The 23,927-nt window shown below is 43.5% G+C and overlaps 1 protein-coding gene across 2 annotated transcripts in view; it reads right to left on the bottom strand.

Annotated features, from left to right (window-relative positions):
* Positions 1 to 1,868: 1,868 nt before the first annotated feature.
* LOC132407574 (phosphatidylinositol phosphatase PTPRQ-like) overlaps positions 1,869 to 23,927 on the bottom strand; it is an 87,137-nt gene continuing 65,078 nt past the window's right edge. For both annotated transcript variants that reach the window (XM_059994297.1, XM_059994298.1), the window contains exons 5-9: positions 23,080 to 23,276; positions 21,070 to 21,148; positions 16,988 to 17,166; positions 13,223 to 13,930; positions 1,869 to 4,873 (exon numbers count right to left, since the gene is read on the bottom strand). In XM_059994297.1, the coding sequence (XP_059850280.1) occupies positions 4,630 to 4,873; positions 13,223 to 13,930; positions 16,988 to 17,166; positions 21,070 to 21,148; positions 23,080 to 23,276 (1,407 nt within the window). In that variant the 3' untranslated portion in view covers positions 1,869 to 4,629. The remainder of the gene's footprint in view (positions 4,874 to 13,222; positions 13,931 to 16,987; positions 17,167 to 21,069; positions 21,149 to 23,079; positions 23,277 to 23,927) is intronic.

Here is a 23,927-nt window from a genome sequence, read left to right on the forward strand (position 1 = left end):
CCAAAAGTCTACAGAATCTTTATCTTGGACAGTACTTCCCTGCAATGTAGTGTGTTCTGAGCCTTGAATGAGACCTCGTTACTGACACCTTTACTTCTCAGTTTGCAGATACAAAAAGACACTTAATGCATCACGGTGTGCTATTGACTATGTGCCCTATATGAAATTCTGGGATTTGCTGCTCCAATCAGTATTCAGACACACTTCATATGTTGAGAGTTGACCTAGGACACTTGTGGATAGGTGTCCTATTCCCTGAAGAGAAAGACGAGCAGTGGCAGCAGTGGTGTTCTTCCCTTCAGGATCGTAAGGGCTTGAAAATTCCAAGAACCTGCAGAACACAGCTGTCCACTACCCAAAAGAGAAAGAGGTCTGAATCTTGCAATCTGTCAACTAAAGCTATTACTGCTGTTGCATACCTGAACCACATACACTGCTAGATCTAACGAAGTTGGATTCATCCTGGGTAAGTCAAAGCTTGCTCCCAAACCTGATTTCACCATACCAAGGCTTGAACTTGGTGCTGCTGTTCTAGCAGTTGAGATGGCAGAGATGAACAGAGAAATAGATGATATCAAGCACTTTACTGACAGAAAAGTTATGCCCAGTTATATATTTATTGAAATAAAGACAATCTATGTTTATGTACATAATAAGATCCAATGTATCTGGCAATTACACAGAAGAGCCAATGGAATGATGTCTTTACTGATCTCAGCCCAGCTGGTTATGCCTCAAGAGGGCTCCAAGGTAATCAGCTCATCCTCTCCTCATGGTTAACTAACCCAACATTTCTTCCAGGTCTCCATCAGGAACATCATCAAGACCAGTATTTTTGATTGTGTTAAAGACTGTGTGATAAGACTGTTTCAAGACTAGCCTCTGAGTGTATCCTCCTTTCGTCAAAGACTTAATGAAATGACCATTTGACGTTTAGTTTCAGTAGTTAAGTTCAACACACTATGGTTGCCACACATGCTGGCCTCTAGAGGCAGAGTTCATTTTGTGTGAACATCACTCCCTGTATGTAAATTGTTTTATATAATTTCCTGCGCAGATCAATTTGGATCCTATTATTTGAAGCACACTGTGGAAAGACATCTCTATCCTCTCTTTATTTGCGCTTGAAACAGAAATGAACGTAAGTCTTAAGTTTTGTTAATATTGATAAACATTTAGTAGCTATCTTGAAGGAAGTACTATGCTTATTGTTATTAAGATATTGTTGTGCCTCTTGTTTACATGGCATAGTTATAGAGTGTTGTATATTACCTTGGTTAACATTGATTATGAAAATAATCAACAGTATTAGTATATTCAGGCACACGATGATTCTGTATTGAATTTAATATATATTTTACTTAACACAGTTTCACAAGTAATATCTCATTAAAAACCTTGAAGAAAGATTCCAACTCAGGTGATTTTTGAGGTGTTTAACTCACTTATTGCTTTGTACATATGCACTGTGAGGGCAGTAGAACATGAAAAAAGTCTAACACAATGTTATACAAAAAGGTGCCCAGTAGACTGAGATATATGAGGGAAGATATCCAATTGAATATGGTTGTCCATGGATATTTTGTTTTATTGGATAACTCAGTACTTCTAGCTCATCATGATTAGCTTGTAGATCCTTATCAAATCTACTGACACAAGCTGGTTACCAACTAAGCAATGGATGGTTGAATGAAAAGGGAGTTACATGCAGGAGAAATCCTAAAAGAACTCGTGAAGGTAACATCCACTGAACCATTTTGTCACAGATTCCGTTATCCTGGATAGTGAAACAAGAAACGTTTTTCTAATACTAATCTCTGGCACTTATTCTTTCCCCTATTTTAACAGAAGCATATTGACAGCAAGTATTCCAAGATTTTCTTTATTAAAAAGCTCACATGATGTAAGGAACTCAATACAATCAAGGTAATATCACTCATGGATATCAAACAACTTTACTGAAATCTCTTTACATTAAAAACAAACTTGTACCTTAAAATTGTCATGACAGTTTGCTAAATAATCACACCCTTAATTGGATTTTTGTCATTCCTTCCACATTCACCAATCCTCTACTAATAAAATAGGTAGGAAATACATTTTCAACTTTAGGACAATCCAAATCCTGAGTCAGTACTGGAAAATCTATGCCTTTGTGGTCTAATCTTCTGATTTTCATTCCCATCCCATGGGAACACTGTTTCATCCCAAAAGTCTGGCAAAATAGGACCATTTGTCATTCGGGGAACAGGAAGTGCCAAATACATTTTCAACTTTAGGACAAGCCAAATCCTGTGTCAGTCACCAGAAAATCTGTGACATCATGGTCTAATCTTCTAATTTTCATTTCTATCCTATGGGAACACTGTTTCATCACAAAAGTCTGGCAAAATAGGACCATTTGTCATTCAGGGAACAGGAAGTGCCAAAGACAGTAACTAAACTCTGACAATCCTGTTGTGTCCTTTATGTAGCACTTAAACCACAGTGTTAGAAGAATATTGCAAAGCATTAAGGATGTTTATTTATAACAAAAACTTTTTGACCATGTAAACTTCTAAGTATTGCCTGTGCCAAATTACAGCAATAAAATATTATAAAATATATAAAAAAAGATTTCCAATCTTACATTTGCATAAACTATACTATGCTAACTGAACAGCCAACTATCAATCAGAATTTCTCAAAATGTTCTTGGGAATGCAGTTTATCATGTTGACTATTTGTTCTTTGTGCCTTTGAGTAAATTCTCTTCAGTAAAGTTAATGAGGTTCTTAAGGTTGTGGCCTACAACTAATGGAATCCTAAATCACCTGTGGTGATGACTGGCTTTGAGGCTGCAGACTCTTTCATGAACTTCAAGTCTGAACGTTCTTTGCTCACTTTTATCGTTTGCACAACATTTTTTTCTGTGCATTGGGCTACATCTTTTTTTAATGAATTCTAATGGTTTTCTTTGTTTTGTGGCTGCCTGTAAGGAGACGAATCACAAGGTTGAATATATTATACATACTTTGATAATGTTTCCTTACGGTTGTTATAGATGGGGTTGATAATGGGGGCAAGTTCCCACTATCCATTAAATGTTCTCAATGGTGTGCATCTCAAATAGCCTCTGACAACCAAGTCCAGCTCCTGGCCTTCACATGTGGTTTAGCTACTAAGCCTGGCAGAATTGTTTGTACTGACAGGAGAAGGTGCAAAGGCGGTTTACTAGCACCTTAAAACTAGTCATTTCAGACAGATGAGGTTTGTCAGCCATCGTTGGCAGCGAATGTAGGAGAAGAAAAACTGTGATCTCAAACCCCCCGCTGCCTTGCGCTATAGCCACTCATGGGGAGTAGCTGGAGTCCCTAAGGCAGTCCTACATTGAGTTCAGTGCTGACTGGCAACTCCTGTGATGATGCTGGTGCCAAACTGTATTGATCCCTGCCGTTCCTTTGCATTCATCAGATACATAGGAGAGCTTGCTACAAGGGCAACAGCTTGCTCTCCAGATCGTACCGCCCAGGTTTGCATATCTAGACAGCTAGGACACAATATCTATAGTCAACTCAAACTGATGGAGGCCCTCACCCTTACTTTGATTAAAAACTATACTTTGAACCCACTTCCCCCCACCCCTATCAGTACTTCTGATCAACACTTGTCCCTCCAATCAGAGCAGGTGACACAATAAATAGACAGAAAACATTCCAACTGATTTGGATGAATTTTTCCAAACAATGCTAAACACCTGGCAATGGATTTCATGACAATGGAAGGGGATTACTTATTAAACTCAGAAGATTCGGTATTTCAAGACATCAGAGAAAGATACAGCGGGGAAGGCAGTTTTCCACTGAAGGAAGAATGATTAGACCAATTCCTCTTCTAAGCTCCCAATCTATGGCCTCATGGGTTACGGGTTTTCAAGTGTTCATCGGTGTATTTAATAAATGTGGTGAGGGTGAGCATTTCAGATATGGAGTTTCAGATTCCCCTGGTTTTATTTGTGAGTATTTCTTCCTCACGCCCCTGCTAACCTAATGCTTTTAAATTTTATAGACAATCTCACGTAAGCAACCCTTCTTTCTCCTGCTCCTCTGAGTTTGAGATTGACCATTCCCGTTTGGCAAAGCTGAATAACAAGAGTCTTGCATACGAATTAGGAGCAAAACAACAGCAGCGCTTCAAGCTTTCTCTTCCATTTAGTAAGAACATATGAATTTGATGTAATCTTAACACCACATTCCCATCAAGCCATGCTAACCTTCCACCTCCAGCACTTTTTTTTGCACAAGACACACTTTCACTATAATGTCCCTCCAGCTGAAATGTTCCATTAGGTAAGTAGTTAGATAAAAAGGGAAGTGACATTATTGAAAGCTGGGAGTCCATCAAGGTGTTGTATTAATCCTTTAAACTGGAAGAGCTAACAGGAGAGTCAGCTGTCAATCTAAGATTGTGGTGTCACTTCTGCATCCATAGCTGGAACCTGCTTTTCCACTGTATGTTTACAAAGATAAAATATGCACGCTACAACATTTCTACGAACTGAAATTACCAATCTGCTTCTGATGTACAACAACACAACTACACAATTAAAAAATAATTCTGCAGAGCCCCTGGGAGTTATTCACACAAGCATTAAAATTGGGGCTTGTGTCGCGTGACAGTTTTGGCAAGAACTTCCGTGCTGTTCTGCTTTTGAGTTCCTTTCAGGCTCCCTTTACTAGAAATGTCATGACCTTTGGGTGCTTTGCCAGGGAACTGTTCTTTAAGAATTCCAGGTTGGGTTCTTGACTTCTGGAGTCCTTCAGATAAGCCAGATCCTTCTCTGGTTGAAGGCGAAGCGACTGATTGACTTCTGCGGGCTGGAGAGTAAAGACATCTGTGAACAAAGCAACACAGAAAGAAATGCAAGTGAAAATGCAGCTGTGTGTTCAAAGTCTCACATTTAGTAACCCATTCTGTCAAAATCCTTAGGAACTGCACTTACTGAATTATGTCTTGAACATACATATATTTGTGTGGTACAGATACTTGTGAGGCACGAGTTCTTACTTGTGCACAATTCCTCTGGTGCTCTGGTTTCCCCTCACAGTTCAAAGACATACTGGTTAATTAATTGACCATTTAAACAGGTGAGTTGCTGGGCAGCACAGGTCGTTGGGCCAGAAGGGCCGTACCACACTGTATCAATACATGAAATAAAACAGAGGCAAACAGAACACAGAATGGAGTGCTAAAGTAACAGAGAAAGAGTAGTGCAACTAAAGAAATAAAATGCAAAGATCATGACAAAGTAGATTGAGAGATCAGAGTTAAAGAGTTTGCCTTTAGCGTATGAGAGCATATTACAGACATCGTGAAGTCAATTTTGTCCATGTGTTGGAAAATATTCAAAATCACTCAATGTAATAATGTCACTTCAGGTAAATGGTGTTGATAAGAACCAGTTAACATGAACGGTTGTTGATTGCCTCCTCTTGTCTACTTACAATGGTACAGAATCAGAATGACCTTCTCTTGGAGGCTGATTTTGATGGGGTTGAAGTATCAGTGTGTTAAACTGTTTAACAGACTGCCATTGCAGAAGTATCAATGGAAATGATTCCTTGTCAATTTCTGAAACAGCTCTCTTAAGTAGCTTCTCGCAGTGAAAGTGGCAGCCTGAGTTCTTGAAAGACAACGGTTTACTGTGGAGAAACTACCGAGGAGAGATTTATTCAAGGTAGGTTCTTGTTTGAATTTAATAATATTTATGGGAACTCATCCATGTGTACAGTTGATTTTAATCTGGGGAGGGCTTTAAATTCCCGCTCCCTCTCCCTCTTCCTCTCTCTCATCACCTGATTCCCAATAATCATTTTTATTTCAGATTTCCAGCAACTGCTAAATTCTGAATTTCGCAGTTCTAGCATATTCATTCCCCCCCCCTTTCTAGCTGCCCTTCCTTATCTTCCCCAAATAAGTGATCAACAAATTCAATGATGATGAATCACTTAATTAACAACATGAAATGTGGGCTAATTGCCATTTAATTCACTGTTAAAAAATTGTGAATCACCAGTACTTATATTCTGCAGATTATTAGACCTTAATTGAGTTATTTAATTTTATTTGAGTGTGTAATTTTTACTGTTTTTACATTTTGGATACTAGTAAACGCCTTCACTTTTAAATGGTTTTGTTAATATATTTTAAGAGTTTTATGATGATTTTGAATGTCAAGGGGCATCCATGACCTTTATGAGAGGTTTGACACGGCTTAACAAAATAATTATTTCTACCAGTTCTGAGGGCAACACTTGCATTTTGCGCTGTCGCCGAATAAACCTCGTAATGAGAGGGCCTTGCTGTTGAGTTTTTAGAACACATGGGTCAGGAGCAAACTTGTCATGGAGCCATGTGGTTACAGAGGTGTACAGCATGAAGCTGAGCCCTTGGCCCACTGCGCCCATGCTAAAACGCATTATGGCCAAATGCTTCCGTGCTTTAACTATTTAAGTGCTCACCTTAAATATAGTGATTGTTTCTGATTTCACCAATTTCCTTGGCAGTGAGTTCCAAATATCATCCACTCCCTGTATGTAAAAAAACTTTCTCCTGAAATCCTCTTAAAGTTCTGTCTCTTTCCTCAAACCTGTTCGTTTTTTTATCTCCTGTAATATACCTATCAGCCTTCTGACACCACACCTTTGGTTAACAAAGATGCAGAAATCTCCATCAGGTCTCCAGCAAGCTCTTCCTCTGCTGCCTGTCGCAACACAAGAGAGATCTCACCCAGTCCTGGAGATTTATCGACACTCGTGCATCCCATGATATCTAACACCGCCTCCTTCTTAATAGTGACATTAGCAACACACTACAGATCTCCCGCCACTGTCTATAAAGAGTCTGTACGTACTCCCCACGACCATGTGGGATTCCTCTGGGTGCTCCAGTTTCCTCCCACAGTCCCAAGATATACCAGTTGGTAGGTTAATTGGTCATTGTAAATTGTCGCTTTATTAGGCTAGGATTAAATCAGGGGTTGCTGGGCAGCGTGGCTCAAAGGGCTGGAAGGGCCTACTCCCCATTGTAGCTCAATAAATAAATTATCATATACCTCTTACTGAACTCATTATCTTCCATATTTTCCTCCTTGGTGAATATGGATAAGTATTCTCTTGGGTCCTCATCCACATCACCTAGCTGCATCCACAGGATACTCCATTGGTTCCTGAGGGGACTCACTCTTTCCCCAGATACCATTTTGCTCCTAATATACGTAGAATAACAGAATTCTCCATATTCTTACGAGCCAGGGATATTTCTTAGCCCCCTTTTCCCCTCCTAATTTCTTTTTTCTTCACTATTCTCTATACACCTCAAGAGACTCACTTGATTCTATTTGCCTTGTAGGTAAGTAATAGAAAGATGGACCCTTGACCTCACAATTCAACTCGTTATGCTCTTGCACTGTATTGTCTAGCTGCAGTGCACTTTTTCTGTTGTTGTTGCACATTATTCTTCATTTTATTATTTTACCATGTACTGGCACAGTGCACTGGTTTGATTTTTATCAACAGCTTGCAAGACAGGATTTTCACTGTAGTTCAGTACATGTCACAACAATAAACCATTTCCATCTTTTTATACCTGCCACACAATTTTTTTCTTCCTGATCAAAGGAAAAATTCAATACCCTTAAATCCCTAATTCAAGACCTTAATACAAGGAATAACCTTATAACTTTACATAACTACCTTGAAACTTGCAGAATTATGGCCATCATTCCCACACCATTCCCCCACTGAAACATTCGCAACTTCCCAGTTTCATTTCATAGGATAAGTTAGGGTGCTGCTCTATCACTAGAAGGACTATCAGCATATAATGTGTCAAATAAACTTACTCAGACACACTTAACTAATTCTATCTCTTCTAATCCCAGTCAGGAAAACTTAAATCCCCCACACCTATAACCCTATTGCTTTTACAATTTTCTGAGATTTACTTACATGTCTGTTTCTCTAATTCCCTCTGAATATTGACATACTTGCAGTTTCACCCCAGCAAAGCAATCACCCCTCTCTTTTTCCTGAATCCTACCCATATAACCTCCGAGATGATCCCTCCAGGAGATTTTCTCTCAGTACTGTCACAGTGTTCCCCAAGATCCCTCCGCTCTTTTATTTACCATTCATACCATCTGAAGCATCCATATCCCAGTTCTTTTGTGCTTGCTGTAATATCATAATTACATGCGTTGATCCATGTCACCAAGCGCACTCCCAAATTTATATAGATGTACCACGGAAAGCATTCAAATCAGCTGCATCAACATCTGGTTTGTGGGGCCACTGCACAGGATTGAAATAAGTTGCAGAGAGTTGTAAACTTGGCTCCGTCATGGACACCAGCCTCGCTAGTATCCAGGACATCTTCAGGTAGTGGCACTCAGAAGGGCAGCATACATCATTATGGACCCCTATCACACCTTGTTCTCATTGCTACCATCAGGAAGGAGGTACAGGAGCCTCAAGACACACACTCAATGATTCAGGAACAGTTTCTTCCCCCTCTGCCATCCTATTGCTGAATGGACATCGAACCCATGAACACAACCTCAATTCTTTTTAGTTTTTTTAAATTTTTGCACTACTTATTTAATGTAAATATCTTATACATACTTATTGTAAGTCACAGTTTTTCTCTTTTACTATGTAGTGCATTGTACTGTTGCTGCCAAGACAACAAATTTCATGATGTATGCTGGCAACATTAAACCAGATTCTGATCTCAATTCATCTGACTGGCCCGCAAGGCAGCTGCATTCAAGTAAATGCAGCTGAAACTGCTAGCCCTTTCACGCTCCGTAACCTGCCCCAGTCTGCTCCGCCCACTCGATTGATTTATCCTCTACATTTTTCTCCCCACCTACTGCACTACAACTGTGTTTCTCACTCCCTGCCAAATTAGCCACCTGACTCCTCCTCCTCCTGCTGGGTGAGTGGGTGATTCATTGACCATGCTAAATTTCCCCCTGTCAAAAGATGAGCAGTGGAGTTTGAGAGGGGTGGGGTTGGTGGCAGATAGAGATGTAGAGAAAAGAGATAAAAGGGAAAAGTAATGCAGGAATGGGATTATTCTGTGAGCTGGTGTAGATTTGATGGGACAAAATTCCACCTGGGTGTAATGGAAAATCTAATACTGTGGCTACCCACTTCCCTGCGCACTTGAACCGGCTCACAAAGCGGCACGCGCCGACATTGAGGCCGGTCCCAAAGAGGGCGCCAAGCCTGCTTCGCCAGCAAGGGGAAAAGCCCGCACGCGGGACAGGACTGTGAATACGCGCCCCCTACAGCATTCCCGCCTGGAGAGGGTGGGATCAGGAAGGCTTTAAAGCGAGGCCGCGAAATTTGAATAAATCTCTTTTGCAACTGCAGCTCACCGACTCCGTGTCGTTACTGCATCGCTGCGTGTAGCACACCGCTACAATTGGTGACCCCGACGGCCCAAACGGTATTTGGACCGAAGATGAACAACGCCGCATCTGTTCATGCAGTTTCGTTAGAACTGCCAAGCTTCTGGACGCTGTGACCTCACCTATGGTTCCAGCAAGCAGAAGCCCAATTCCGCATTCGGCAGATAACCTCAGATGCCACACGTTACTGCTACGTGGTGAGCTCCCTCGACCAGGAGACAGCTGCCCAGATTGAGGAGTTCATACAGTCGCCCCCAGCGGATGGCAAATACACAGAATTCAAAGCCCTGCTCATAAGAACTTTTGGACTCTCACGGCGCGAGTGAGCTGCCTGCTTACTGCACCTGGATGGTTTGGGAGACAGACCGCCATCGGCTTTGATGAACGAGATGCTGTCCCTGGCCGGAGGACACAAGCCCTGCCTCATGTTTGAGCAGGCATTCCTGGAGCAGCTGCCCGAGGACATACGCCTGCTGCTGTCCGACACGGATTTCAGCGACCCCCGGAAGGTGGCGGCCTGGTCAGACGTGCTGTGGAAAGCCAAGAAGGAGAGTGGGGTGTCCGTTGCACAGATCACCAGGCCACGCTCCCAGCAGCAAACCAGACCAGGCCCGGCTGCAGAGCCCAATAACCCCAGAGGCAGGGGTGAGGAGTCCAACGAACAATGGTGTTTCTACCACCAGCAGTGGGGCGCAGAAGCCCACCGCTGTAGCCCGCCCGGAAAGTTCCTGGGAAACGCCAGGGCCAGCCGCCACTGATGGCTACGGCAGCTGGCCATCGGGATAGCCTCTTGTACGTCTGGGATAAGCAGTCGGGACGCTGTTTTTTGGTCGACACTGGAGCCGAGATCAGCGTTTTACCTCCGACGAGTTACGACACCCGTAAGGTGCGGCTACGGTTCGACTCCAGCCAGTTCACGTGGGACTTCACACTGGCCGCTGTAGCCCAACCGGACCTGGGCACGGATTTTTTGCGGGCTCACAGCCTGCTGGTCGACCTGCAAGGGAAGAGACTGGTCCACGCCGAGACCTTTCAAACGTTCTCCCTGGGTGCAGCCCAGTTGCCAGCCCCACACCTAGACTCCATCACGCTGTCCAACAATGACTTCACCAGGGTCCTGGCAGATTTCCCATCGGTTCTGGCACCGCAGTTCATGGCAGCCATGCCCAGACATGGCATACAGCACCACATCCCGACCCAGGGACCACCCCTCCACGCCCATGCTCGAAGGCTTCCCCCGGACAAGCTCCGACTGGCGAAGGAGGAGTTCAAGAGGATGGAGGAATTGGGGATCATACGGCAGTCTGACAGCCCATGGGCCTCCCCCCTGCACATGGTGCCCAAAGCAACAGGGGGCTGGAGACCATGCAGCGACTACCGCAGGCTGAACGAGGCTACAACACCGGACCGCTATCCTATGCCGCACATTCAAGACTTTGCAGCAAACCTGCACGGCGCACGGATCTTCTCCAAGGTGGACCTCGTCCGGGGATACCATTAAATCCCGATGCATCCAGACAACATTACCAAAACGGAACTCATCACCCCGTTCGGCCTTTTCGAATTCCTCCGCATGCTGTTCAGCCTGAAGAATGCCGCACAGACGTTCCAGCGGTTAATGGACACGGTGGGACGTGACCTGGACTTCGTTTTCATCTATTTGGACGACATCCTCAAAGCCAGCAGCAGTCAACTCTACGCCCGATTGAGTGAATACGGCCTGACAATCAACCCGGCCAAATGTCAGTTCGGGCTCGACACTATCGACTTCCTGGGCCACAGGATTACTAAAGACGGGGCAACCCCTCTGCCTGCTAAGGTAGAAGCAGTCCGCCATTTCTCCTGACCCAACACAATCAAAGGCCTTCAGGAATTCGTGGGCGTGGTAAATTTCTACCACCGCTTCCTCCCTTCAGCTGCCCGAATCATGCGCTTCCTGTTCACCCTGATGTTGGGTAAGGGCAAGTACATTACCTGGGTCGAGGAGTCCGCCACCGCTTTCATTAAAATGAAAGAAGCCTTAGCAAACATCGCGATGCTAGTGCACCCCGGAACGGACGTCCCTACCGCCCTCACAGTGGACACATCTAACACGGCAGTCGGTGGGGTGCTGGAACAACTCATCGAGGGTCGCTGGCAACCCCTGGCATTTTTCAGCAAACACCTACGACCACCCGAGCTCAAATACAGTGCTTTCAACCAGGAACTGTTGGCGCTATACCTGGCAATCCGGCATTTCAGGTACTTCTTGGAAGGTCGGCCCTTCACCGCGTTCACGGACCACGAGCTGCTTACCTTTGCGTTCACAAAGGCATCCGACCCCTGGTCGTCCCGCCAGCAGCGACATCTGTCCTACATCTCCAAATGATGTCCAGCCTGTCTCGGGAAAGGACAATGTCGTGGTGGATGCTCTCTCTCGCCCTACAATTCAAGCCCTGTCCCGGGGGTAGATTATGAAGCACTGGTGGAGGCACAGCAGGCTGATGAGGAGATCACTAGTTACAGAACCGCAGTCTCTGGTTTGCAGCTCCAGGACCTCCCCATAGGCCCAGGTGAGAGGACCCTACTCTGTGACATCACCACCGGCCAACCCCGTCCCGTCATCCCGGCAACCTAGCGGCGGCGCGTTTTCGACTCTATTCACAACTTAGCGCACCCTTCCATCAGGACAACCGTTCGGATGGTCTCCAACAGGTTCGTTTGGCACAGACTCCGCAAGCAGGTCAGTGAATGGGCCAAGACGTGCATGCTCTGCCAAACAGCCAAGGTGCAGCGGCATACCAAAGCTCTGCCGCAGCAGTTCCACCCCACCCACCGGCGTTTCGACCACATTCATGTGGATATCGTGGGGCCCTTGCCAGTGTCGCGTGGAGCGCGGCACCTCCTGACTATCGTAGACCGGTTCACAAGACGGCCAGAGGCGGTCCCGCTCACCGACACCACCTCCGAATCTTGCGCCCAGGCACTGATTGCCACCTGGGTATCTCGCTTTGGTGTACCGGCCCACATTACGTCCGACAGAGGTGCCCAGTTCACCTCCAGCCTGTGGTCAGCTATGGCCAGCTTTTTGGGGACACAGCTGCACCACACAACTGCCTACCACCCACAGTCGAACGGACTAGTGGAGCGTTTCCATCGTCACCTGAAGTCGGCTCTCATGGCCCGCCTCAAAGGGACTAACTGGGTGGATGAGCTTCCCTGGGTCCTGCTTGGAATCCGCACGGTGCCCAAAGAAGATCTTCACACCTCGTCGGCCGAGTTGGTGTACGACACACCCCTGGTCGTCCCAGGAGAGTTCATACCAGCCCCAAGGGGGCAAGAGGAAGAACCCGCAGCAGTCCTGGGCAGACTACGTGAGAGGCTGAGTAACCGGGCCCCCATACCCACTTTGCAGCATGGGCAGAAACGTCAACTGAGAGGAGGAAGTCAGCAGGGAGAAAAAATAAATGTAGATCTGGGACTGCAAAATAAAAATCCTGTAGATGCTCATGGAATTCAACTGCAGCTGTGAATGGTGAAACAAATTCTGGGGAAAGTGACCAACTGTTTCTCCAACAGGTATTACCCGACCTGCTAAATATCTCTAGCATTCCCTGTTTTAGATTGAATGATAAAGTCTGGGAGATATTACAGAGGCGGAAATAAGTTTTTCCGGAGATTAACTCATAGTGCTTTTTAAGTTGCTTTTTTTTTTGTTACTTTCAAAAGCTATTGTGTTGTCATTTTTTGGGAATATTCTAACTGCCAAGTGTGGCAAATGCAATGTACCGGGTTGTATTTATATACTCGTCCTTGGCTGTCCTCTTTGTTACGGGCTTGCTCTCACACTTCCCCTCGCTAGTGATGGCTCTGACGGTGCAGATGTATTCCGTGTTCGCTGTCAGGCGCCTGGCAGTGAAGCAGCGGTCAGCTCCCAGGTACACCACCTTCCCGTTCATGCTGAGTTCAAAATTGAACAGGCGTCCCAGTGGCACCTCCGGCATGTCCCAGGTGATGAACATCTCATTGCGTCCCAGGACACTGAGGGCCAGTTTCCCAGGTGCATGGTCACCAGGATCGGCGGTGCTTGCGTGAAGAGAGGACCTCTCCCCCTTTCTTTTGCCGGTGCAGGCGCACACATGGAACTCGTAGGTTTTGGAGGGCGTGAGTCCACTCACTATACAGCTCTGCTCTGACGTTGTTTCAATCGCCATGTCACCTCTGTACAGCATGTAGCACTTGATGACACCATTGGGCTCTGCTGGGGGAGACCAGGCCAACTTCAACTGTGTTGGAGTGCAGCCAATCACTCGAAAGTCCCGTGGGCGACTTGGTACGGCCTCCTCCACTGTTGCCATAGTGACGTCACTGTACAGTCCATCATCGACCTCAGTTGAAACATGCAGCTTGAAAGCATATTCTTTACTCATTTTTACATCTGTTAGGATGAAACTGCAATCTGTGCCTTTATAAAGTAGCCTCTCTCCTTCGAACAAGCTGAAATCAGAACAGAACAATTCACAATCAATACAATTTACAACAATAACATAATGTTCAACTTCTAACATTAAATCAAAATGTGAGATTGTATTCTAGCGGAATTATCTTCACCAGGTTGTATGCTCTCAATAACATCCACCTATTCAGATTATCCTCAAGGTCTGTTTCTGGTGCTGAGTTAGTTGTCTTCAGCTGAGGTAGTCACCAGCCGGGGTACTGCAAGTCGCCTCAGCTTCACTGGGTCAGATGAATTAAGAAGAGATACCATATGTTAATTTCCTGCCTCCTGTGCTCCATCTGTTAATTTTCATGTCTCTGTATTGATGCTACTGACTTTTTCAATGGAGGATCTGCATTCTGGAATACAAACACCACCACACAGAAATAGACACAATTCACTAGAAGCAAATGAAAAGGTGCCAATGACCTAGTCCACTAAATGCCAACAATAACTTGCTTATTCACACATCAACTAGGATCTCATTCGGTTTAAGAGATTCTGGTAAAAAGACTCTTACTAGGAAATGGTTATCACAGGAGAGCCCAACTTTAAATACATGGATGGAAAATACAATGGACAGTTACAAAATGGAGAAGATAACAGCATCTGTTAACCATAAGCTGGAACAATTTGATTCAGACTGGGAAAAATTGTTTAACTACATAATGTCTCATAGGCCTGATTTTATTCAATGCAAGAAGTTATGTAGGAAAGGCAGATGAGCTCAGGGCATGGATCAACGCCTGGAGTTATGATATTTGTAACCATAAGTGAGACTTATTTGCAGGAGGGGCAAGACTGGGAGCTCAATATTCTGGGCTTTTGTTGTTTTGACATGACAGAGTAGGAGGGATTAAAGGAGAAAGGGTGGTGTTACTAGTCAGGGATTAGTTTTGACTCAGTTTGAAGCACATGGTTGAATGACACACATCTCCATCCGCTCTTTATTTGTCCATGAAACAGTAATATCTGAGTGTCTTAAATTTTTGGTAATATTGCTTAACATGTAGATTTTGAAGGAGATTCAGGTTTAGTGCTCCTTATCCAAAATGCTAAAGGCCCAAAGTGTTTCAGATTTTGTAGTATATAACGAGAAAGCTTGGGATTGCCATCATTTCCAACTCTGAATTTATGGGCTACTGGTAAGCAGTCTTTGTCTTAAACTTGTTCATCACACATTTGTACTTAACAGTAAAAATTATTACATACCATTAATATAATGAAAATATAATGTATGCAGGTTAACAAAAGCAGAACGGCAGCAGCGCGAGAATACCTGAATCAGCTGTTGAACAACAAACCATGTCAGGCTTTCACTCTCCACCACTGACGCCATGTTTGAATTAAAGGTTTACAGTACACTGTATTTGTTTTTGAAATGTCTTTTTGGGTTTTATGTAAAGCATAAAAACAATCAGCATTATAGATCTGTTCTGGTGTTAGATTTTCATCAGCAATGATCTTTGCAAACTCATCAATGAATTTCTTTACAGCTTCACGGTCAGCAGACGCTTTTGAATTTTTTAAACCTTCGTGTCTGCTGATCACGAAGCTGCAGAGTAATCTGGTAAGAGTCATCTTTTTAAAGAGCAACTACACAAGTACGTTACATAAGGCAAATAGTTTGATTACAATCTAACATGTCTGAAATAACACTGCATTTTTAGGCAGAGCTGCAGAGTTTCGTAGCTGCATTAATAAATGCAGGAAACTTGAATAGATGAACTGTCTCACTCTGTATGCTTAATACCAACTGTCAGGTGTTCCCAGGAAGGAAGACAGTTGCAGCTAAGAATCTCCTTTAATAATAGGAAACATTTTAGGATTTGGAGCAGATAATTGTGAAAACACGCCTTACTGGAATTACTCTCCATAGTTACAGTATTTATTAAGATGGTGAAAAGACAAATTTTGCAACAGTTAATTCACGAGGCCTTGAGGAAGGGCTTCTTAAACAAGCTTTGCCATCTCCATAACAACAAGCCCATTGATGCCAAAAATCTTCCAGCAAGCTCCGAGGCAGCATGGTTTTCGGCTGTCTGGGTTATGCCCTCTACAACTTCCTACAGAAACTACTTCCCTTGCCACTTTCTTTTTTAGCTTCATTAGGGGCTCAAAGCCGATATTTTCAGCTGTGCTTTTCCTCCCCTCACAATCTGCTGCTCTTCAAAGTTATGCTGCCTATCCTATATATAAAAGTGTATCATCACTAGTTTTGCATTCCCTTTGAAGCACTTTTGAGAGGTTCTAAAATCACAATAGGGATTGATCTAAGGTCCTCTTGGTTCCTTTATATCTAAAGGTAATATACCAATAGAAGTTCATAGTTCTTTTTTGCTATAGTTATCATGTATTGCATTGCACTGTTCCAGCAAAGTTAACAAATTTCACGACATACGCCAGTGATATTAAACCTGATTCTGTTGGACTAAATTTGACTGATTTCAAGATTCTAGACAAGGATTGTGTGGTAGTTTATTTCTTTTAAGGACAATTATAAGAGTTGTATTGAGCACTGAGTTGCCAAGGAAACTAGTGATCAGAATTAAAGTGAATTCATTTGGTACAATTTAAAATATTTAACTCACACACAAAAGATCAAAAAATTGTTCTTTTCCCCTTCAGCCAAAGGATTGTAGAGCTTTACAATTCTATACTGACTTAATTATTAACATAAGTAATATAGTTCAGCTTCAGCAGCTGGGATTATAAGAACGAGTGGAAAGTCATAGGTTCATATTGTGCAGAAATAGGCCCTTCAACACACCAAGTCTGCAGCAACCACCCATTTACAGTATTCCCTACTTTATTCTCCCCATATTCTCATCTCCCTGGATTTGACCACCCACCTACACACCGAGGGCAATTTACTGTCGCCAGTTAACTTACCAACCTGTATACCTTTGGGATTCTTTTTTGATTGAATTACAAAATAAACAATAAATGGGTCACTTATCTCCCTTGTTCCACGAAGTTTGGATTGTTCCGGAACTAGTGCTGGAGGCACAGTTAATGATTATCATACATTAGTCAACCACCATGTGTGTTCTTACCTGTACATCGCCTCCAGTCCACTGTCAAGGACAAGCTTATTCCAACTGATTTGGATTGAGTTGACACTCAGAATGTCTACATGAGGAGCTGAAGGCTTGGGGATAGGCTGCAGCTTTCTCAAGGTGAAGTCCACTTCCTCCAGCAGATCCTTGTCAATAGTGGGAGAGCAGGCCATTGTCTGTTAAATTTGGGCAGAATTAAAAGCAGGACTCAGAGCTCTGGGCAGATTAACTCCTTAACGTACCGTTCATTTGAAATAAACGAAACATTAATGCTATTTTTGGCTGCATTATTCCTACCTACATACAGAACACCCCTTTGATTCATGTCCTGCTTAAGTTCTGCACAGTTGCACACCTGCCTTGGCTTATTCCCTAACCACACAAAGGCATGCTGAAAAGTTATTGAGTTTGTGTTAAGGAAACGCTCTAATTCTACCCTCGCCTGCCTTCGTTGATATAACATTTTATCTGAGAAACGTAACCTCAGCTCCACAGCAGAGCTGCCAATATATCACCTCCTTATCGAATCCATATTCGATTTATGAGGGAGGGTCTGGTTCACACAGAGTTCAAAGGGCCCACAAGTGACAGACGGAGGTAAATTTCTGGAAATGTTGATCTTGTTCTGAAAATTAATCTGTGGAACTGGAAGAAACATAAACAGCAGTTGCATCTCTCTCATCTTCCTGACCTATCTGCAACTTACTGACCCCCTTCCAAGAATCTACACAAACCATCCTATCCTCCCCCCACCCCCAGAAACCACTGACAACTGCACTTCACAGTCTGTTCCATACACACCTACCATTCTGCCCTAACAATTACCCACACCAATCCTCCCACAGCCCACTACAAACCTCCCCTCCCAACAGTGCGGTTAGATTTCACAATACCTCTGCAGACTTTCTCCGACACCCAGCTACAGTCTGGTACAGATTCACCACACATTCCAACTACCCCACAGTCCACTCTGTATTAGTATTGGTTTAATATTATCATATATACCAAAATATAGTGAAAAGTTTGTCTTGCATTGTGTTCATGCAGATCAAATCGTTACACAGTGCACTGAGGTAGAACAAAATTAAACAAGGCAGAATAAAGTGGAGAAGATATTGATAAAATCCAATGCAAATAAACAAAAAAAATGCAAGATCATAACTGTGAGGTCAAGAGTCCATCTTATCATCCACATACTAAGAGGGACCACAGTCCATAAGCCTCTCTCAAACCACATATTGTTACAAACTCCTTCCACATAACCAAAACAACCATTGCCCACTACATTGTGGTCCATTCAACTCACAACTGTAACTCAGTCTAACACATACTTAGAGACTATAAGCACAACCATTCCCAAACACCAAGGCTAATAGCAACTCTTAACATTTAACCATAGCTCACAGCTAATAACCTCCTTCAACACCCCACACAGCCAACTCGAACAAACCCTATCACCACTTCCAACAACCCCTCCCCTAGTCGGCACTAATATATCCCAATCCTCTTTCCCAAATCCCATACCCTACTCCCAAAGGCACAGCGATGCAATAGTGCTGTGGCCTCATAGCTTCAAGGATCTATCCGTGTGGAGTCTACTCGCTCTCTCAGTGAGCGTGTGGGTTTCTTACGGGTCCTCCATTTTCTTTCAACATTTCAATGACTCACAGGTAGATTAGCATATGTGAGAGAGAACAAGTTGTAGCAGTATAGGGAGGTAAGGAGAGGTGGGGTAATGAGATTGCCCTTCTAGGAGCAGACGTAGACAAGTTGGGTCATGTGATATCCTTCTCCATCACTGTAAGGATAAATATAAGTGCTCCTGATGGTTCTATCAGACAAGATAGAGGAAGCTGTATAATATGATGCCTTAGATTCACATGGTTCCTTGAATGGATTTCAAGAACATACATAAATGTAGTTCAATAATGGCACTCATAAATGAAGTATAACAGGGTGCAAATAATCACATAACTAACAAAATAAATATTAATACAGCAGCTTTAATAGAGGAAAGCATCCCAATACACTACAAAAACATTATTCAGACATAACCTAGGGTCACAGGAAACATTGAGACAGCTGAAGAAATAGGTTTATCTCAAAGAAGAAAGACTGGAGGCATAATTCCACTATTTGCTGCTTCATTGCACAGTTGCTAATGGACTTTCTATTGTCATTAAAGTCTGCAGGAGGAGTAAGTTGGTTGCTCTTCATGAGGGATACCAGACAAGCAATTAGATTCATAGGAAAGAGGCAGATTTTCTGCACATTCATCAATACAAATCTGCAAGAGGGTTTGTAATTGTTTAGACTTCTTTCTTGCTCTCTTTGTCTCACTCCCAAACCATTGATTATGGGTGTGACTCCACACTTAGATGTGTAAGGACCTGTTACAGAACCTTTAACTACTGTACCTTAAGGTTCAGCAAGGTACTAAACTTCCCACAAAATCCACAAAAACATAGTCCTAAATGCGTTCTCGCAACCCAAGGCCGGACACGAGCTCCTCTTCCCTAATTCAAGCTCAAAGAAGAGAGGTACTCAAACTGGATCAACCAGCTCTGCACAAACCACAAGACAAAACCTGAAATTCCAAAATCCAAAAGCAAAGTAAACATAGCTGCTAGAAAACTGAAAATGGAGAAAGGTTGAAAGGTCATCAGGTCACATAGGACCTGACTTTCAGCATATTTACAGCACCGTCGTTATTTTTCAGTTTACATCTCACTGTTCTACCATTACTTCTTCCTTGTCTGTTTTGATTCATCGCTTTATACTTACACCTCCCACAGACAGAACAGCTCTGATTAACAATTCTTCACCACTTTTTTCTCTGCCAGCAGCACCACCACTTGATTATCCACCCCCCTGCTCTTCATGCTGGGAGACATTCTTTTTGCTGTCTCCACCCTACTCCTCTGCAATCAAACATGCTCGATCTCTAACTTTACTCAGTTTTGATGCAAGGTAATCAACATTAACTCATTTCTCTCTCCAAAGATGCTTTCTAGCCTGCCGTGTGTTTTCAGTATTTTTTTTCCCCCCAAACCTTTTAAGCGCCAAACCAGATTGAAAAGGTCAGGGTTTTGGGGCCAGAAGTGAGGGATGGGCTGGTTCAGTTGTCTGCTCTGCAAGGTTTACTCATCACTGTGCTAAACTGAGGCTGTGGCCTGCAACTAACAGGCTCTGAATCGGCTGTGGCTGGTTTTGTGTCTGTGGAGTTACTTCTGTGAACTTCAGTTCTTGATGTTATTTGCTCACTTTTATTGTTTGCATGATTTTTTTTTTATCTTTCTCTGCACATCGAAGGTTTGACAGTCTTTTTTTAATGGATTCTAATGGTTTTCTTTGTTTTGTGGCTGCCTGTAAGGAGATGAATCTGAAAGCTGTATATAGTATACATACGAAGATTGATTGATAAGTTCATGGCCTAAGGTCAAAGGAGTCAATTTTAGAAAACCTAGCACATTTATTTTTCAACATAGTCCCCTCCTACATTTACACACTTAGTCCAGCGGTCATGGAGCATACAGATCTCTGACCTCTAGAAAGTGTCCACAGCAGGGGTGATTATTAAGTTTGTGGCCTAAGGTAGAAGGAGGTGAGTTATTAACTTCAAACTTTCCGTATAATCACTCAAAGAGTTGACCTGCACGTGCATGTAACAAGAGCTGTTTAATTCATCTCCTTCATCTCCTTAAAAATAAATGTGCTTCTAAAATGTGGTTTTCTAAAATCAACTCCTTCTACTTTAGGTCACGTACTTATCAATCACCCCTCATACTGTGATAATGAATATATTTTGAACATCTTTACAGCAATAGGAGCAAAAAATGTAGGAGATACTGAGCAGCGCGGACAGTGTTTGTGGGGAGAGATACAAACATTATAGCTTCAGTTCAAAGCCTTTTTTCTGACTCACAAACTCCTCATTTCTGAGTGAGCTCATGATGCCATTACTGGAGCTGGAAATTCTTCCAGATTAGTGTGTAGCAAAAATTTAAGTAACAGTTGATGCTTAACAATGTCACTGGAAGCTTTCATTTTCTCACTCTTGATTACTGTATAGTCTTTACCTTTAACAGGGTTGAGATTTTTGGGTGGTGTCTCAGCTTGATAACCCCTTTCGGATAGCTGCCCAACACTCTCAACGTCCTGTAAATACAGAAACATCATCCCTCACAAACAGTCACATACAGCAGGGACCTGATGGATCAATACAGAATACTTGTTTTCTTTATGAGTGGCAATATGAAATAGATGGATGATGACTTCATCAGTCCCGAATGCTGATGAGTTCAGTCTTCATCTCCTGCCATAATTCTGGTGGAAGGTAAGTGTAATCTGCAGAGAATTAGTCATAGAAACTCCAGTCAGAATCCACAACTCCAGCACAGAACACAAAGAAGGACATTGGTTTGGAGGGTTTTGCCCAACCTCAAGACTTGTTGCCGCATTGTTTGCTGAATATGTTCTCACACTAAGGAGATCTTTCCCTCTAATTTTTCAAAAGCTGACAGCTAGCAGATATATTAAAGGGAACAAAACTTCCAACTCACTTGGGCTGATTTATCATCGTCCTTATGTGCTGTGTCGTTATGATGTGGGGGATCACTCTATCCATGCTCATGATTGTTCTTGGCAAATTTTTATACAGAAGTGGTTTGCCATTGCCCTCTTCTGGGCAGTGCCTTTATAAGACTGGTGACCCCAGCCATTATAAATACTGCACAGACAGTCTGCCTGCTGTCAGTGGTTGCATATGCAGGACTTGTGACATGCACCAGCTTTTCATATGACCATCCACCACTTGCTCCCATGGCTTCACAGGACCCTGATGGGTTGGGGGGGGGGGGGGGAAGGGTTCATAAGGTAGTACACGTTGCCAAAGGGTGAGCTGAAGGCTAGCAGAGAGAAGGAGTGCCTTACACCTCCTTTGGCTGAGATGCATCTCGACCTCGCCACCCAGGTTGCTAATTAGTTACCCAATAATTAAAATGATGTTTATATCATTCTATTTGGGCACAAAAAGAATTACTCGAGACCCTACATATTTTCATTCCCTGATTATATCAACCTACTACAAAATTACCTACAGTGTCCACTAACATAAAATCTGCTGCTGTTTTATGTGGCATATGAGGTGCATCACTTTAAATAATACACAAGGCCAAGACATAGAAATTCCACTGTACCTGAAGAGGTGCGGCAAACTAACAATATTTGAGGTGCTTTCACGTGAGATGTGAGCACCATCTACAGCCCTAGTCAGGTTAGTCTTTTCACTGGACTAGTGGCACAGGCAGATCTGAGCTATCTACTATGGCAAGAGTAGACAGTATTATTTGGTCATCATGAATGAGTTGGGATGAGGGGCCTGTTTCAGTGTTTGTTCCACTCTGTAACATTCATCACCCAACCACTAAAACATAAGATCCTAGGAGAAGGAGTAGGCAACCAGGTCCCTCAAGCCTGCTCCACCATTTAATATGGCCATGGCTGCTCTGTGCTAAGAGGAACACCTCTTCCATTCCAGTTCCCATAACCCTCAATTCTTCAACCTTGCAAACATCCTAAATCTTAAGGACTTTCTACAGGGGCACAGTTGAGAGCATCCTGACTGGCTTTTCTGAATCAACAACCTCCAAGTGTCCTACACATGGATAGCCTGCCTTGGATTTATCACCTCCATAGGAAGAACGCAATCTCCTCACGATTGCTTTCATTGGGACAACCGGGTGGCACAGATGGTAGAGCAGTGCCTCAGCTCCAAAATTCAATCCTTGGCTGCTGCCTGAGCAGAATTTGCACCTCCTCCCTGTGATTATGAGTGTTTCTCACAGCAGATGCTGTTTACTTCCATGTCCCAAAGGTGTGCCGGCTGGCAGGTTAGTTGGTGGCCGTAAACTCTGAGGGGATGCAGAGGCAGATGATAGGAATGCTAGGAAAGACATAGTGAGATTAGTGTACATCGATGCTCAATGGTCAGCATGGACTGAATGGGCTGAAGGGTCTGTTTCCCTGCTGAAAAACTATGATTATCTTCCAGTGAACAACTAGCTCACACATTGCTTGCACTTACGTACATGGCAGCGAACCAGGCTGACTCCTGCTCTTGTGACTCCAGTAAAACGCACAAGGAGTTTAGTATTTGTGGGAAGGCAGGGCTCAGCAAGACATGGGAGTGGCCATTCTTATCTGCAGCTAGGCAGCTCAGGGCAAAGCAGGCATTCTTGTTCGCTCCTGTGTCCCCGTGTGACATCATCTCCTCCAGTGCTGTAATCTAAACAAAGACAGTACTGCAGATCAGAGACACGAATTACAACCAGGGTGAATGTCAAACCTATCAGAGGTATTTCCCAAACCCAAGACTTATCCTGCTACATTATGCAGTCAAAATGAACCACTTTGAACCTGATTCAACAACAAAATTCTGCACAGATTCTTAAAATTCAAAATGCATGCAGAAGCATGCTGAGGCCGAGAACACTCAGCAGGTCGGAGAGCACCTGTGCAGAGAGAGATCCGAGCAGAAGACAGCCTCACGGACAAGTACATGTTCTGATGAAAGGTCACTGAGCTGAAATGGTGAGCTGGCCAGAACAGGCAGATCAGACTGAAGGCATCCAACTATGCCCGGCCAAAGCAGACCCCCCCATTAATCCAGATGAACAGAGTGAGAGAGGCCATTTTCACTGACACTGCACTGCGCTCCTTCACTGGATTTCACAGGGTCTGGCTGACAATATATTGCGAGGAAACCTCTTTATGAATAAGGACCCAATCTCACTGGGTATTGCTGTGAAATTTGCCCCTGTAATCTTATATAACCAGATTTCATGCAAGAATAGAATGTCCATTCTTTCAGGTTGGGAAATGAAATACAGGTTCAAGCAATTAGTTATGCAAACAAGATGCCTAGCCTAATGCCTTT

Source organism: Hypanus sabinus, chromosome 18 (assembly GCF_030144855.1).
Source record: "Hypanus sabinus isolate sHypSab1 chromosome 18, sHypSab1.hap1, whole genome shotgun sequence".
Lineage (NCBI taxonomy): Eukaryota > Metazoa > Chordata > Chondrichthyes > Myliobatiformes > Dasyatidae > Hypanus > Hypanus sabinus.